General features: G+C 38.0%; 1 protein-coding gene across 1 annotated transcript in view; it reads right to left on the bottom strand.

The window, feature by feature from the left end:
* NUFIP2 (nuclear FMR1 interacting protein 2) overlaps window positions 1-17,097 on the bottom strand; it is a 40,627-nt gene continuing 23,530 nt past the window's right edge. Inside the window, exons 3-4 of the mRNA XM_003812704.6 lie at window positions 11,340-11,372; window positions 1-8,765 (exon numbers count right to left, since the gene is read on the bottom strand). Coding sequence (XP_003812752.1) covers window positions 8,713-8,765; window positions 11,340-11,372 — 86 coding nt within the window. The 3' untranslated portion in view covers window positions 1-8,712. The remainder of the gene's footprint in view (window positions 8,766-11,339; window positions 11,373-17,097) is intronic.

The following is a 17,097-nucleotide window of genomic DNA, read 5'->3' as shown; positions in this document are numbered from 1 at the left end:
TCAGAAACTTTAAAATTTTTTATTCAACAATGTACACTTATTGTCTCTCAATTTGATCTACAAATTTCTCAAGTTTTTTTTCTGATAAAATAAGTAAATCTGGGTATGGTTGTAGAGTGTTTGTAATTTATATTTTTAAAACACTGAACATGATGAAGACATCAATAAAGGAAGATCATCACGTAAATGACACTTCCTCAGAATCCATGACATCAGAAACAGCTATAGCAAATACTTAAGCATTTAGCAAAAGGGAAAATTTCTGGTGACTGTTCTTATATGTAGAAAAGACCTATATTTTTGACTGGGCAAAACAAACATTGAAACTTTTTTTTGAGCGGGGGGAACATCCTTTAACATAACTGTACTCCACTTATTATCCATTCCCCCAGATTAAGAGGTAACTCAGCTCCTAAGTGCCTCTGCACAAGACAGAGAAATTACTTCGCTCTTCCAGTAGGTTCTAAGACTGAACATAAGTGAACTACTGACAGATGCGGAAGAGGAACCATAGCCATCTAAAATGATGCTTGCTACACTCCTGCATTTCTGCCTTTTAAGGCCATGCAATTAATATGGGTCACCTTTTAAGTCTTAACTGGATAACTTAGTTTTTAACTGCCACTATCAATGAAGATACATATAGAAGGGTTTTGCTGTGTCCTCAAAGGCAACAATATACTTGATGAAGAAGTAACCCTCTTCTGTATATTGAAAAAGCTATAAAATGGAAATATTTATTTTTTATGTAGGAGCATGGGGAAAATGCTATCAGTAATATCTTCTACTTAAACATATTAGCCTCTCCTACAAAGGTCCTGAACCAATTAAAAAACAAAAACTTTAAAAAAGATGATTTGACAAAACCTGGGTAGTACATCTACACATTATAAGTACACATACACAAAGTAAAGCTATTTAGTACATGCAGATTGCAGCACTTGAACCAAATGTACCCAACTTCTAAACTTGTTCTAATCAGCTTGGGCAATTTTTTAAAAGATACACGTTATCTTTAAAACAACCAGTGCTTTGATCTTACAAACAACTGAATAATTCTAATCTCAAGCCAGTCAATTCAGTAAACCAAATTTATGCTAAAGCAATAAAGGTAAAAAGGCTGTCCTACCTTTAAGCCAGCTTTAAGACATAAAATCGTCACCAAGTTCCATATGACAAAAAAGGGTCTTTCAGTTTGAATTACTTTCCATTTCTATTTGATCAAATAAACCAAAATATTACTAAGGAAGAGCATCCAATGATTTGTAAAGCTGACAAAACTGCCCTGTTTCAAGAAAAGCCCTTTAATAGATACAAGTCAAGCTCTCGTTTAAATTGAACTTTATTAAAATAGGTGCCAGTTTTCCTCTCTCCTAGTTCCACTGATGAGCTAGCCCAGAACTATGTAACTTTGAGCCAAGTTTCCAAAGATGGTAAAGCTAACAACAGCAAAGTAGTAAGGACAAATCGGTCACTTTTGGTAATGACACACAAATTAAACTTTCAAAACATGTGCATAGCTTTATTCATCTACTTAGATCTAACCTTTTCACGGAGCTTCGGCAAAATTCGAGTGTGCAAAATGCATTTCTAAAACGTAATGCAAGCAAAGCTTTCACATTTACACTGGCAGGAAATACAGAGAGAAACTAACAAGTCACATTCGGGAAAATTCAGATTTTTTTTTTTTTAATGACAAGAATTGCACAGTTTATTATTTTGAGACAATTGTTGCAGACATAAATATTTAAAATTTTCTAAGCAAGGTGCTTTTAACAAAATTTTTAAAGTTGGAAAGAGCTGATAACCTGGATCATAGCTCACACAGAATTCCAAATTAAAGTGGACTCCATTATCTCCCTATATTTTGCAAACAATGCTTTGTATAACACTTCTTTAAAACACTAAAAGAGACAGCAAGCTGAAACTTTTTTCAAAGCACACAAGAAATGTTTACTTGAAGAAGGTGCTGAGGGGAGAAGGGAGTGAAGAATCCTTTTACTATTTCCCACTACAGGACAGCCACTAACAGACTAAGAACAAAAAAGATACAACAAAAAAAGTAAATCACTTCCCCAGCTTATAAAATAGTTCCAGTTTCGCAAGATCTGTAACTTTAAACAGAGAGCACCAGTTGGGCAATAGAATGAGCATTTCATACTGCATAAAAATTAGTGAGGTGGTAAGAACCATCGACTATCTCAGGCATTACTACATGGCGTTTCCAATTTTTTTTTTTTAATATACATGCAAGGCACATTGATATAAAAATAGATCTCTGGCCAACAAATATATTAAATAAGCAAATTAAAATTTTGGCTTTGCGATATTGGCAACATCAAAATATAACCAGATAGCTTTGGCCCACACATCTTTCTCATTCCTCCACCTCATTTGGTGTTTCCCACCCATTATTTTGGGTTCAATCACCTTCAAGTTTGGGTATGTGCTTGAGAAATGACTTTTCTTCTTGTCAAGTAGCATTCACTAAAGTTTTCCTTTGCTAAGTAAAAAGACAAGAGAAACAGCTGGAGTTTTGATTGATTTGATTTAAACTAAATCTGATTGGTTCAGGGCAGCATTATTTCCCCTCTATATACAAACAAAAAATAAGTCCCCAGCTTACATAGACAAATGTTTTCTAAAAGATCAGCAACAAATCAATGACACCACGTCCTTTAAGCCATTCTTCCCAATTCCTCTTTCTGAGGCAGAGAGAGGGAATAATAGAAACAAAGCTAAGATTTAAACTATTTTCAGTAGTAGAAGACATTTAAGGCCAAAAAGTGTACTATTAACAGAATTCTTATATTCCTAAGTTATTGTCCTTCATAGGACAATATCAGCTAAGAATTAGTTACTTGTATTGATTCCCTCCCAAAAAGAATTTTATAATTCATTCACTCTTGTTAGTGGCTGTGCTACAGGAAAGGTATCAAAGCAACCTATGGTATATGTATGGTATATAGTAATGTAAAAAGTGCATCACATTCTTGATTTTCAGTTTCTCATAGCAGCAGGATTAATCTAAGACAGAAAACAGTTGTATTTTCATTCTTAAAATGCAACAATATCTAATGAAATGTATTCAAGATCATGAAAGGATCCTCCTCTATGAAGGATAAATGAAAACAGATTAATAATAGACAAACAGGGTAAACTAAAGGCATTCATTCATATTTACATATTAAAACCACTTTTGTTAACACCAAATCTTTACATCTAGCAAAAGAAATAAGCATTTTAAGAATAAAGCAGACATCACTAAAGCAGTATCCATTTTCAGAGCCTTTGATTAGCACCTGAGGAAAAAAGGGTACATGGAAAGCTATGTAATTTGCCCTCAAGTTAATTTGTTGGTCTGAAGAGTACAACTTTGATATGCACTGAAAGTAAAACTAAATTGGAAAATAAAGGTTTGTAGTTAGTTTAATAAGGCTGTAGAAAAGAGATACTTGGCCGGGCACAGTGGCTCACACCTGTAATTCCAGCACTTTGGGAGGCTGAGGCGGGCAGATTGCCTGAGGTCAGGAGTTCGAGACCAGTCTGGTCAACATGGTGAAACCCCGTCTCTACTAAGAATACAAATTAGCCAGGTATGGTGGTGTGCGCCCGTAATCCCAGCTACACGGGAGGCTGAGGCAGGGGAATTGCTTGAACCAGGGAGGTGGAGGTTGCAGTGAGCCAAGATTGCGCCACTGTACTCCAGCCTGGGCAACAGACAGTCCGTCTCAAAAAAAAAAAAGGTGGGGGGGGGGATACTGCAGTATTATAAAATGGCTTTAGAACTCTGCACATAACAAAATTGTATGGAAAATAGGGAAGTCTGAATCAGCAATCCCATCACATATGAGGATGGCCATTCCATAGTTTCTAGCCCATAACTGATTTACCATTCCCAATAATGCAAGAGCAACATACCAATCATGCTGCAATGGGTGTTTTTATTATGCAGACAACCGAAAATTCTATTCGCACTATTGCTGGCATCCTTTAACTACTTTAAGACCTTTCTTGAACAGCAAAACAGTGTGAAATTTAAAACTCAGTAAAGCAATGCTTTTGAGTGGAGCCAATGATTCATCACTCTCCCAGGTGGTCCTGGTTCTCACACAGGTGATGTATATTTTAAAAGAAACATTTTTAAGATACCAAAACAGAAGCCCACCCTTTTCACCATGAAAGAATCTTGGTGCTCTGTTGATTAATTACATTAGTAAAAATAACATCAATATTAAGAACTAATGTTAAGCTATGTGCCTCTGGCAAACTTAGAGCAGCTATTTATGCTTCTAGTCTTTTCCTCTGCCTCTCCCTTTTAAACAAATTATCAAAATTTTGTGGCGGGTAAGGGGACAAGAGCAAATCCTACGTTTTCCTTTCAAATCCAACAGTTAAGTCATGGGTAGGGTTACTAAGATACTGCCCTATCAGACTCTACCTTGACTGGTGTGGCATCAACCAATCTGACCATAATGACCATTATATTTGTCCCATAACTGTTCTGCACAGTTAACTTATTTATACAAGAGGGATCAGCTGTTGTTGAGGATGTGGCCCAGCGGCATAACTATACTAATAATACCTGGAAATTGGACTTTTAACCTATTTCTCTGAAGAGAGCCTTGTAGGAATGACTCCCTCCTTATTTACAGTGGAATTAAAATTGAGTAAAGTCCATTTCCAATGGCCATTTGATACATGACAATTTCACACTAAATGGCTTATTTAAAAAAGTTTACAGCAATTACAAAAGATAAATCATTAGATGCCTCTGATGTGGGGAAGCAACAAGCCTAACAACCAAGTATGATATTATCACTATGTAATGTTTTTTCAAAATTTTGTATTGTGGACAACTCCCATAGCTGAGGTTTGTCATATTTTCCCTACAAACTGTTATTTGTAAAAACAATGCAGCACTTTTCCTTTATGAAGTTTCTGCAGATTGAGTAATGACTAGGTAAGCAGATGATTAAGGAGGACAACAAAATTCTAAAATGGAGAAACTCTGGCCATTTATTTCAAAGAAAAAAAAATCTGTCATTAAATTCCTAGTTATTGGCTATCCCCTCCTAGAAAGTAGAGGAGGAAGGGCTGGCTACTACAGACGCTGTAAATACACTTTATGTGAAGGTTCATTACTAAGGAGGTTAGAAGAAAGGCTAGGTAATTAACTTCAGTTCAGCAAAGTGGGGGTGAATAAAGAGAAAGATAATACACCCTGTGTATTTTGTGGGAAAAGGGGATTATTGAGGACACCTACAAGAGTGGTATGTGACACAGAAGCCTACAATAATCAAAACAGATTTAAAAAGAAATCTTCACCCATAATTAGTATCTTCATAGCTATTAAAAAAATAGGTCATAATTTCATTCTTAGTGCCATTTTTCAATACTACCCTTTTAAGGATTTAAACCACCTGACTTTTTTCTGTGTAATGAAAACAAATGGCACAAAATAAATACAAGTTCATTCTCTGAATACTAATGTCTTATACACATTCATTTACTAATTTTTAATATCTCCATCTTTTCCTCACACACACTCAACACACACATACATACATACATACATACACACACACACACACACACACACACCCCTTTTTCAGTCTTTATACTGGAGGGATATTAAAAATCCCCTCTAGACTGTATTTGGTTTATGCTACAGTACTAATACTCTGAGTTGAAGGAAAATTCTTTATACCAAACAATAACACGTTATTTAAATGTGCTAAATTAATCACAGCTGAAGTTTGTTTAGAAGCTTACACAAAATAATCAGAAAACAGATCAACTCTTAAGATTTTTTTAATAAGTGCTCTGTAAGGAATTGTGTGAGGACCTAAGGAGAAAGATTGCAACAAATAGAGTTAAGTGTTACCAAACAGCACAAAGAGATTTGTCCCAAAGTCCTGCTTGTACCTAGGCAATTAAGTCTATTAACCTAATGCCCCCAAAATACTGACAGTTAATATGATGGGGCACTAGGGTTCTCAGAAAGTTAACAGACATTCCTAGCTACATACCTCTAACCATATAATCAAGGAAATTTCAGTGGAGAAATCAAAGTGAAATGTTGCATTGTTTCATTTAGAAGTGAGACTCTCAAAAACCTTTGGACAGACAGAGAAGTGATACATTCTTTTTGGCTTCTCTGAACACTGAGGCCTGAGGGATATGGAAGGAAATTAGAAAAGCAATAGCTTTCTAAAGATGTTTAATCAAGTGTTGCTTCTAAGTTAAAAAGCCCAATTCAGGTGGGGTCTGGGTTTGTTTTTTGTTTTTTCCTTTTCAAATATATACTCATTCAACCTCTGTATGTCACAAACCCAGAAAGTTTCTTGTGAGTTGTGAGACGGAAGAACTTTAAAATTCCAGGCAAGCAAAATGGACATTTAAAAAAGGGGACTAGAGAGGGGAATCTGGCCCTAAGGCGACAAGTGGTTACACAAGGCAATTGAACACACAGCAGAACTTTAAAACCTGTAAAACAAACTGGAGCCTTTTTTCCCTTTAATCAACCTTATATGTCTTTTTTTTTTAACTTTTTGAAAATTTTTATTTAAAAAAACACAAAAACACAGACTTTTTTCACTTCAGTTATGTGGTATGTTGCATTTTCCAGTTTGTTCAATGCTTTAAAGCTCAAGGATGCCTCTGCTTTCAATTGTACATGGGCCTGAAGCATCCTAGCTTTTGGCAAGCAGGCAGGAGACTCAACAAAAATCAAAATAGGAACAAGGCAGACTAAATGCAGGGCACATCTGTAAACATATTATACATTTGAAAATTACAATATCAGTCAAAGTGATACAGTTTACAGGTGAAATGAAACTATCTGGAACTGGCCTACCACAAGTTTCTGAACCTGGACTGATACAATAAGTTATTTTATATATATATATATATATATTATGTATAAAAAAAAGTTTTGTTTACATCAAGTGGAATTGGCAATCCATGCTTATACTTTTAAAATCTAAGCAGGGCAGAAATCCAGACTAAAAAGATAGTTACTCTACTCTATGTTGAGTCCAACAGCTTCTTTCATGAACTACTTGTTTTAAAAGCCTCAAATAATCAACAAAACAAGAAAACCCATCCATACTACAGTCACTCAAAACTGGACATTTCTAGGGGTAGAGCAAAAGTAGTTACTTTCTCCCCAAATACCCCAGGGGATCCAGTCTACTTTTATCAGAAGACTACAACTCTTTATATAAATGCCCTGATATTTTAACCTGTATTTGACATACATGGATATACTAATTTCTGTGTGTGTGATGTGATGCTGTGTCAGGCCAGACAACTTGTTATTATGTTACTAACATCACCCAATCTCAATTGGACCCTTAATTTCTGCACACACACACACAAATTTATTTTAGCATGCTATACACAAGCTGCAGTGCAACAGGATGGCAATGTAATGATAAGACAGGGCTAATGCTCTTCTCTGCCCCAAAGAAAATTTCCAGAATTTCACATTATTTTCCTTAAAAACCCATCTTGCTCTAGTAATAAAATATATTTATTAAGATATAATTAGAAGCTAACAAGCTCAGAAGTATAGTTTGCATGAAAACACACCTTCTACAGTCAGGGTTTATTATCTTCTCACTGGCTAAAAACATGAAAAGTTTTAGTTTTCATGGACTTTTTTCTTCCCCTTTTAGATTTTGCTGAGAAATTAAAAGATAATTTACAGAAAGGTCTAAGTTTGTCTTAAATGTTTGATGAAAAACAAGGAAAACAGCACATTTAGTGTTAGTGACGGAGAGCAAGTCTGGAGCACCTACAGTTGAAAAGCAGAATATATTTTTGCTCCCAGTTATACAATTACATTAAAATATGGGCACAGGAATATTTTTCCAGATTGTATATCTAAGCCAATTGCTTGTTCTGCAACTTTTCTTTAAATGACACGCATAGATTCTTCAGTTGTTAAAGTCCAATATGTAACCGAAGCCAAGTTAACTATGTACCATCAACTAACTATTCCAGAATTGTAGAACTTCAATGCCCTCCCCTATCCCCGCCCCACAAAAAATAAATGGAAAGAAATAAAGTATTTCCCCAACACCCACAGAGGCCGCTTAACTCCTGGCAAGACATGCAAATCATATTCGCTAAAAAAATACACCCTGCTAACTTCAAGGCATTTATCCAGCATTCTCGCAGGGCTTAATTAAAGTAAAACCAAAAAGATCAAGGGAGGAGTGGGGGGAAAATGTTGAATCATTCTGGGTTCCCCGTGATTAGTGTATCACTTCAGTCACAGAACAAGATACAGAGATCTTTTAAGTGGATTTGCCTTTCCAGTGGGTCATTTGTTGCCCAAGTTGATGACAGCAGGAACTTTAGAACCACACTTGTTAAGTCTGTATTCATTAATCACTTGCATTCACACTTAAAAACAAAAACTAACAGAAGAAAAAAAACCTATTCAGTACCGGAGATTAAATAACCATGTGTAGTCTCTTGAAATAAATTTGATTCCTTAAGAAGTCTAATTACTTTCAGTTGCCTTTTTTAAATAACTATATATATATATATATGTATATATATATATTTGTATATATTATCCTGTGATTCTACTTATGGTTCCTCTGCTGCGTTGAAGATCTAGGAGCATAAAAGCCTTGTGTCCCCCATGAACGATGGCTCTAATGCTGCAGAAAGGTTACGAATAGGCAGTCTGGTCCTTCATTGATCTGGACTATCCATGGCTTCATTGTAAGTGATTATCCTTTTGGGATCTAGAAAGGTTAAAAAAATAAATAAAAATAAGGTCTAGAATCTCAAAATGCCCGTATTCCAATAACAATCCCAAATAACCATCATTTAAACTGACCAATTTTTTTATGAAAACAAAACTTCAAGCCCATTTCCTCCTTGTACCAACACATGTATGATCCAGTTTCTCAACCTGGAAGTAGCTATTTGGAATTCCAATGAATTCCAAGTACAGGGTCCTCTAGCCAGTGAGGGCCTCAACTCCTGCAGATCAGAGATGGTTGAGTTCACTTAAGGGTTTTATGTACTTCTACTGATTACAAAAGCAGTGTATTTGAATACAGCAGCCAAAGAAAAAAGCTTGTCACCAATAATCCAATATTAAAAGAAACACTTGGATTTTTCTTCTGCTGTTCCCAGCAAATGAAGTCAAAATTTATTTTAACCAGTGTGGGAACTATCTAAGTAAAACCTGCCACCAAAAACTTGACGTTAAATTAATTAGCAAAACTGCCAATTCAGTCCTAATCAAGACTGACTCAATTTCCCACAGTAACACCAGCCTTTATTCTCAGCACTAACAAAAGACTATGGATCTTTCACAGATTCAAAACATAAAACTGTTAGAATGTGTCTGGAAAAAGACTCCAGGGTTATTCTAAATTCTTACTATTTACGCTGCATGCTCCCCTCTTCTGGAGGGGCACTGTTTTTATTATATATTATTTTATTATATATATTATATTATATATATACACACACATATAATTTCTACCTTCCCTAAGAACTTTTTCAAGTATACATGCTTAAAAAAAAAAAAAAAGGCAAGTCAATACAACTGGTCACCCAATGGAAAATTTTAAAGGCCTGAAAATAGTATCAGAAAAACTCAAGTCCACTTCAGCTAAGAATCAATCTAGTTTAGTCCAGAGATAATATAATAAGATCCTTTCTGGGACTCCTAGGGCCACCCATTGGAAATCTGCCATGAAGAATATGCTCATTCCTAAGAGTTAACGGCAATTTTACAGTAAAAACAGGTACGTCTACTTTGCAGGGTATATTTTCTTTTCCTTTTTTTCAGATGAAGTTTCGTTCTTGTTGCCCAGGCTGAAGAGCAATGGTGTGATCTCAGCTCACTGCAACCTCCATCTCTCGTGTTCAAGCGATTCTCCTGGCTCAGCCTCCCTAGTAGCTGGGATTTACAGGCATGTGCCACCACGCCTGGCTAACTGTTTTAATAGAAATGGGGTTTCACCATGTTGGCCAGGCTGGTCTTGAACTCCTGAACCTCAGGTGATCCACCTGCCTCCGCCTCCCAAAGTGCTGGGATTCCAGGCGTAAGCCACCATGCCCAGCCTGCAGGGTGTATTTTCTAGTCTATGTTTTTTTCATTTGTTTGGTAAGATACACAGAAAGTAACTCCAGAAGAAAGAGCAACGTCGGGAAATCAGGGGAAGCTACATTCTAGTCCTGCCACTTTCTAGTTTACAGGAACCTCACTGGGCCTCACTTTCCTAATATGTAAAATAAGAGAAATTTCTACACATTTCAAGTCCTGAAATTCTAGGAATTTCACATCCATCTGAAATTCACTTATATTAATTAGCAAAGTAAATGAGGAATAGGATACAATTCAGGAATTGTATACTATTCAATTCAAAATGAATAGGATACAATTCAGGCTCCTATAACAGCTAATATTTTTCTGAACTATGAATTTCAATTCTTAGGCTGTTTGTTGTCTACCACACAAATACAGAGAAAGACCAGCCAAAAGTGGAAATACTTATTCTTGTTGGTTTCCTACATTAATAACATTTATGGCTTGTCTTACTTTCATAACCAGGAGGGGAAAAAAATCATTCATATCTTCATCTAGTAGGTAAATAATACTTTCATCTGTTTTTTTCACTTACAGTATTGCCCCATCCTCGCCAGTCCTGGTATGGTAGTGTCTTTTTGTTGCTGTTTTCTTTTTTCGTATTCACTCTTAATACTATCTTTTTTTTTTTTTCTTTTGGAGATGGCGTTTCGCTCTTGTTGCCCAGGCTGGAGTGCAATGGCACAATCTCGGCTCACCGTAACCTCTGCCTCCCGGGTTCAAGCTATTCTCTTGCCTCAGCCTCCCAAGTAGCTGGAATTACAGGCGCCTGCCACCACGCCCAGCTAATTTTTGTATTTTTAGTAGAGACAGGGTCTCACCATGTTGGCCAGGCTGGTCTTGAACTCCTGACCTCGGGTGATCCACCCGCCTCAGCCTCCCAAAGTGCTAGGATTACAGGCGTGAGCCACTGCGCCCGGCCCTACACTTTTTTTTTTTTAATTTAAAAAATAGAGACGGGGTCTGGCTATGCTGCCCAGGCTGGTCTTGAACTCCTGGACTTCAGCAATCCTCCCGCCTTGGCCTCCCAAAGTGTTGGGATTACAGGCATGAGCCACCCTGCCCAGCTGCTAGTGCCTTTTGATTGCAGTTATTAAATAACTCAAAATACAAAGTCTATTTGGTAAATTACCACCCATCTGTTAATCCCACCCAAAAATAATGTCCAGTGGTTACTTATCAGTGACATTTTAAGTAATCTAATCATTCTTACCTTGCTTCTGCAAATTCCAAATAGATTCCATTTCTGCAAAGAAAAAAAGAGAATTACATACTAAGTTTTGGTGAGCAAAGTCTGAAGTGATGCTTTTCATTTTAAATCTAAAAATCCTAGACTGATTACTGCCAGACTGGAGGTAGGGTTGAAAATGGCAAAATTCTATGAAGTTCAGATAAAGCATTCATATTTTCCTATAATTTTCTTTTTTTTAAGAGACAGGGTCTTGCTCTGTTACTGCAGCCTCAAACTCCCAGGCTCAAGTTATCCTCCCACCTCAGCCTCTCAACTATAGCTGCATGCCATCACACCCAGCTAATTTTTCTTTTTTTCTTTGGTAGAGATGGAGTCTGTTGCCCAGGCTGGTCCTCCTGCCTCAGGCGTGAGCCTGGATCCTGTAACTCTTTTGTTTTTTTGAGACTGAGTTTCGCTCTTTGTTACCCAGGCTGGAGTGCAGTAGCCCGATCTCGGCTCACTGCAACCTCCGCCTCTCGGGTTCCAGCGATTCTCCTGTCTCAACCTCCCGAGTAGCTGGGATTACAGGTGCCCGCCACCACGCCCAGCTAATTTTTGTATTTTTAGTAGAGATGGGGTTTCACCATGTTGGCCAGGATGGTCTTGAACTCCTGACCTCAGGTGATCCGCCCACCTCGGCCTCCTAAAGTGCTGGGATCACAGGCGCAAGCCACTGTGCCAGCCCGGCTGGCTCTTATAATTCTTAAGTGTCATGTAGATTATTATCTGAAATCAAATTGCCAGAATAATTTTGTCTTCACAAACTGCAAGGATATGCAAGACACATGCTACAGATAAAATAATACTTCTCATAACAGCTCATCATTATTTAAAAAACACCAAGTATTTCTTGGTAATCCACTGACTCCTCAATGAGGTGCCCAAATTTTTTGAACAAAGCATTCATCAAATTTGACTAATTAAAATTGATGTTTAATTAGTTTAACCATTCAGGCAAGTAGTTCTAACCTCTAAACCACACCTCTTTTTTATTTTTATTTATTTATTTATTTATTTTTACCCCCGGCACGGAGTTTCACTCTTGTTGCCCAGGCTGGAGCGCAATGGCACGATCTTGGCTCACCGCAACATCCCCCTCCCGAGTTCAAGCGATTCTCCTGCCTCAGCCTCCCGAGTAGCTGGGATTACAGGCATGCGCCACCATGCTCAGTTAATTTTGTATATATATATATTTTTTTTTAGTAGAGACGGGGTTTCTCCTTGTTTGTGAGGCTGGTCTTGAACTCCCGACCTCAAGTGATCCGCCCACCTCAGCCCCCCAAAGTGCTGGGATTACAAGCATGAGCCACCACGCCCAGCCCTAACCACACCTCTTATTTTATCCTTTAAGGTCAGAATGCCAATCCACATCTATTATTAATGGCACACAATCATTTGTTCTAATTTCATCCAAAATGTCTTCAATGTGCTTAGTTTGGCATCTTAAAATAAGAAAATTATGTACATGTACAAATTATAGCGACATACACAGAGAATGCAGTTAAAAACTCTACCTGTGATACATGAAAGCTTCAGGGGGCTATACATAGTCAACAGTAATTGACTATTACACAAGAACCAAAGAATTGGACCTTGAAAGGAAATATTCTATCTGGAGATTAACACAAACTACTTAGTAACAAAAATGAACTATAACAAACATTAAGGATAAGTAGTCTTCTGTGGTAATAAAACTATCATTTTGAAAGGACAAAAAGATTATTTTAACCCTGCTTAACTATTATGTGTAACTACATTCCAATTTAACAGCAATCAATTATTAAAGAAAAGGAAAAATTGAAACTCATTAAGATGGGATACATCTAGACTTGGGTTACAGTTAAGGCACAACATAATCCCTCCGTAGGACAAAATAAGATACAGATCTAAAATTATTATTTTCTGATTGTATGTGTATAAATAGGGGCAGGGAATGGTAGAATCACATTCCTCTCTCTCTCCCTACCCCCCTAGCAAAAATTGAAACTGTAAAAACCAATTTTTTTTTTTTTTTTTTTTTGCACAGGGGGACAAGGTCTTGCTCTATAGCACAGGCTGGAGTACAGTGGCATAATCATGGCTCACTGCAGCCTCAATCTCCTGGGTTCAAGCGATCCTGCCTCAGCCTCCCAGGTAGCTGGGACCACAGACACATGCCATTTGTAGAGATGGGGTCTTGCTATGTTGCTCAGGCTGGTCTACTGGGCTCAAGCAATCCTTCCACCTCAGCCACCAAGTCTGGCACTTTTTTTTTTGAGTCGCCCAGGCTGGAGTACAGTGGCGCGATCTCAGCTCACTGCAAGCTCCGCCTCCCGGGTTCACGCCATTCTCTTGCCTCAGCTTCCCGAGTAACTGGGACTACAGGTGCCTGCCACCAAGCCTGGCTAATTTTTTGTATTTTTAGTAGAGACGGGGTTTCACCGTGTTAGCCAGGGTGGTCTCGAACTTCTGATCTTGTGATCCACCCGGCTCGGCCTCCTGAAGTGCTGGGATTACAGGTGTGAGCCACCGCGCCTGGCCAAGCCTGGCACTTTTAAAAAATATTTTTTACAGTACTCTCAGCTTTTTGAAAATTTGTCAGATCCATATACTGGGATCAATTAATAATTCAGGATGAATAAGATAATTATCCAGATAAAATCCCATTCAAGATATTACAGTGATTAAACCAAATCTGGGAGTTTGCAGTAAAGGTGCCAATTGTCCAAGCTTAGTTGTATGGCATGTCCATCAAATCTCTGCGCAGACACCTATCCAAAGAAAGGCAGGAAAATTCCCTTTCTCCTGAGAGGTCTAAAAACGGGAGAACTATAATCAATCTAACCTGGAGAAAAAAAAAAAAAAAGATGACGATCGGAAATTCTAGTCACAGAAATCACACTTATCACTCCAATATAATTTCTTATTCCATTAGTTTCAAACAATGAGGAACAGTTAAATGGTCTTTATTATCTTACAAATTTCTGGATTTCAGAATGGCCTATTTTAAAAAGTCCAAATATAAGCCTTCTCTTGGTTGACCTACTGCAAAAAAAAAATTGATCCAATACAACCAATATTTTTTATTTTAAAGCACAGAAATTTCATATTTTGTAGCAAATAAATTCCTGAAGAATTTTGTATATAGTAATAACTTGATATTCATTTTGTCTACTGCAAAGATAAATTTATATTTAGTCATACGCTGAAAAAAAAAATTGGCCAGGTGTAGTGGCTCATGCCTGTAATCCCAGTACTTTGGGAGGCCAAGGCAGGAGGATCACTTGAGGGACCAGCCTGGGAAACATAGGGAGACCCTGTGTCTATTATTAAAAAATAAATAAATAAGAAAAAAGAAAGAAAAGAAAAAAAGTTAATCCAACTTTTCATGTTAACCACCTATAAGTAACATTTCTTTTTTTCTTCCCCACTGGAAACTCAACCTATCCCTGCACTTTCCCCTTTTTTTGAGAATACACTTCAGAGTCACAGTAACAACACTGCTTTAAAAACAAAGCAAACATACATATTTTAGAATAAAGAAGGCAAAACAACTATTTGCAAACACCCAAGTTGAAGATACTTCTTTACTGCAGCTTAAGGTTTTACTCAAATACTATACATTTAAAAATGATTTATGATAAAATGTTATTACCCTTAAATGTGAGCTCTAGAGTAGTGAGTTTGATCATGACTTCTGAGGGGGAAATAGGGATGTATGATGTACCTATAAAACTAGCTATGAAGCAAGCCAAGCTTCTAGCAAAGAAATAAATCAGCATATTCCTGGTGCGGAGGGGCTCACATCTGTAATCTCAGCACTTTGGGAGGCTGAGGCAGGTGGATCACGAGGTAAGGAGTTCGAGACCAGCCTGGCCAACATGGTGAAACCCCGTCTCTACTAAAAATACAAAAATTAGTAACGCATGGTGGTGCACGCCTGTAATCCCAGCTACTGAGCAGGCTAAGGCAGGAGAATCACTTGAACCCCGGAGACGGAGGTTGCAGTGAGCCGAGATCGTGCCACTGCACTCCAGCCTGGGCGAAAGAGCAAGACTCCGTCTCAAAAAAAAAAAGAAAAGTAAAGAAAGAAATCAGCATTATCAGAAATGCTGAACTAAGAAGTGAATGCAATTTCCCTTCCTGTTACTTAATATTAATTACTTCTTTGACTACTAGCAACTTCATTTACTTGATCAAAATTTAAAAGTTTCCCTGAAACTCAAACAAGGTTAGGATCAGAAAGAGAAAATGAATCAAACAGCATTTGCATGATGCTATGCTTAACCTTAACAAGACTAACAAGAAATGACATGGCCGGGCGTGGTGGCTCTCACCTGAAATCCCAGCACTTTGTGAGGCCAAGGCAGGTGGATTACCTGAGGTCAGGAGTTCAAGACCAGCCTGACCAACATGGTGAAATCCCATCTCTACTAAAAACACAAAAAAGTTAGCCAAGTGTGGGGGCGGGCACCGGTAGTCCTAGCTACTCAGGAGGCTGAGACAGGAGAATCACTTGAACCCAGGAGGCAGAGATTGCAGTGAGCCCAGATCACGCCACTGCACTCCAGCTTGGGCAACAGAGTGAGACTGTCTTAAAAAAAAAAAAAGAAAGAAAGAAAGAAAGAAAGAAACAAATGACATTATCAATAGAACACATAGGAAAGGGCTGACATTACATTCTGTCCTCAAAAAAAGGTTACAAAAATCTCAATTCAGATTTTAAATATGAAATGTGTTCTTTTTTTTTTTTCTTTTTGAGACAAGAGTCTTGCTCTGTCACCCAGGCTGGAGTGCAGTGGCGCTATCTCGGCTCACTGCAAGCTCCGCCTCCAGGGTTCACACCATTCTCCCGCCTCAGCCTCCCGAATAGCTGAGACTACAGGCGCATGCCACCAAGCCCGGCTAATTTCTTGTATTTTTAGTAGAGACGGGGTTTCACCGTGTTAGCCAGGATGGTCTCGATCTCCTGACCTTGTGATCTGCCCGCCCTGGCCTCCCGAAGTGCTGGGATTACAGGCGTGAGCCGCTGCACCTGGCCCCTCGTTTGTGTGATTTAATGTTTTGACTATCCCTGAGAAGCAAAACAAGTGAATAGTATAAAGAAGGCTAAGGAAGGCAATTTGAATTATACAAAATCATCATACACATACAAGTTGAGTATCCTTATCTGAAATGTTTGGGACCGGAAGTGTTTTAGATTTTGGAATGTTTCCATTATATTATTGGACAAGGAGCATTTCCTTTTTGAACATCATGTCAGTACTGAAAAATTTTGGATCTTGAAGCATTTTGGATCTTAGATTCTCAGATTTGGGATGGTCAACCTCAGTAACTGATTTTTTTTTTTTCTTTTCTTTTCTTTTTTTTGAGAGAGTCTTGCTGTCGCCCAGGCTGAAGAGCAGTAGTGGTGCGATCTCAGCTCACTGCAACCTCCACCACCTGGGTTCAAGCTATCCTGCCTCAGCCTCCCAAATAGCTGGGATTACAGGCACACGCCACCAGGCCCAGCTAATATATATATATATACATACACACACACACACACACACACACACATACACATATATACACACACACACATATATATATATAGGAGACAGAGTCTCACTGTCACCCAGGCTGGAGTGCAATGGTGAGATCTCGGCTCACTGCAACCTCTGCCTCCTGGGTTCAAGCGATTCTTCTGCCTCAGCCTCCCAAGTAGCTGGAACTACAGGTGCACGTCACCATACCAGCTAATTTTTGTAGTTTTAGTAGA

This window comes from Pan paniscus, chromosome 19, assembly GCF_029289425.2.
Source record: "Pan paniscus chromosome 19, NHGRI_mPanPan1-v2.0_pri, whole genome shotgun sequence".
NCBI classification, from domain to species: Eukaryota; Metazoa; Chordata; class Mammalia; order Primates; family Hominidae; genus Pan; species Pan paniscus.
Note: the sequence above shows the minus strand (reverse complement) of the source record. Positions and strands in the feature narration are given on the sequence as shown.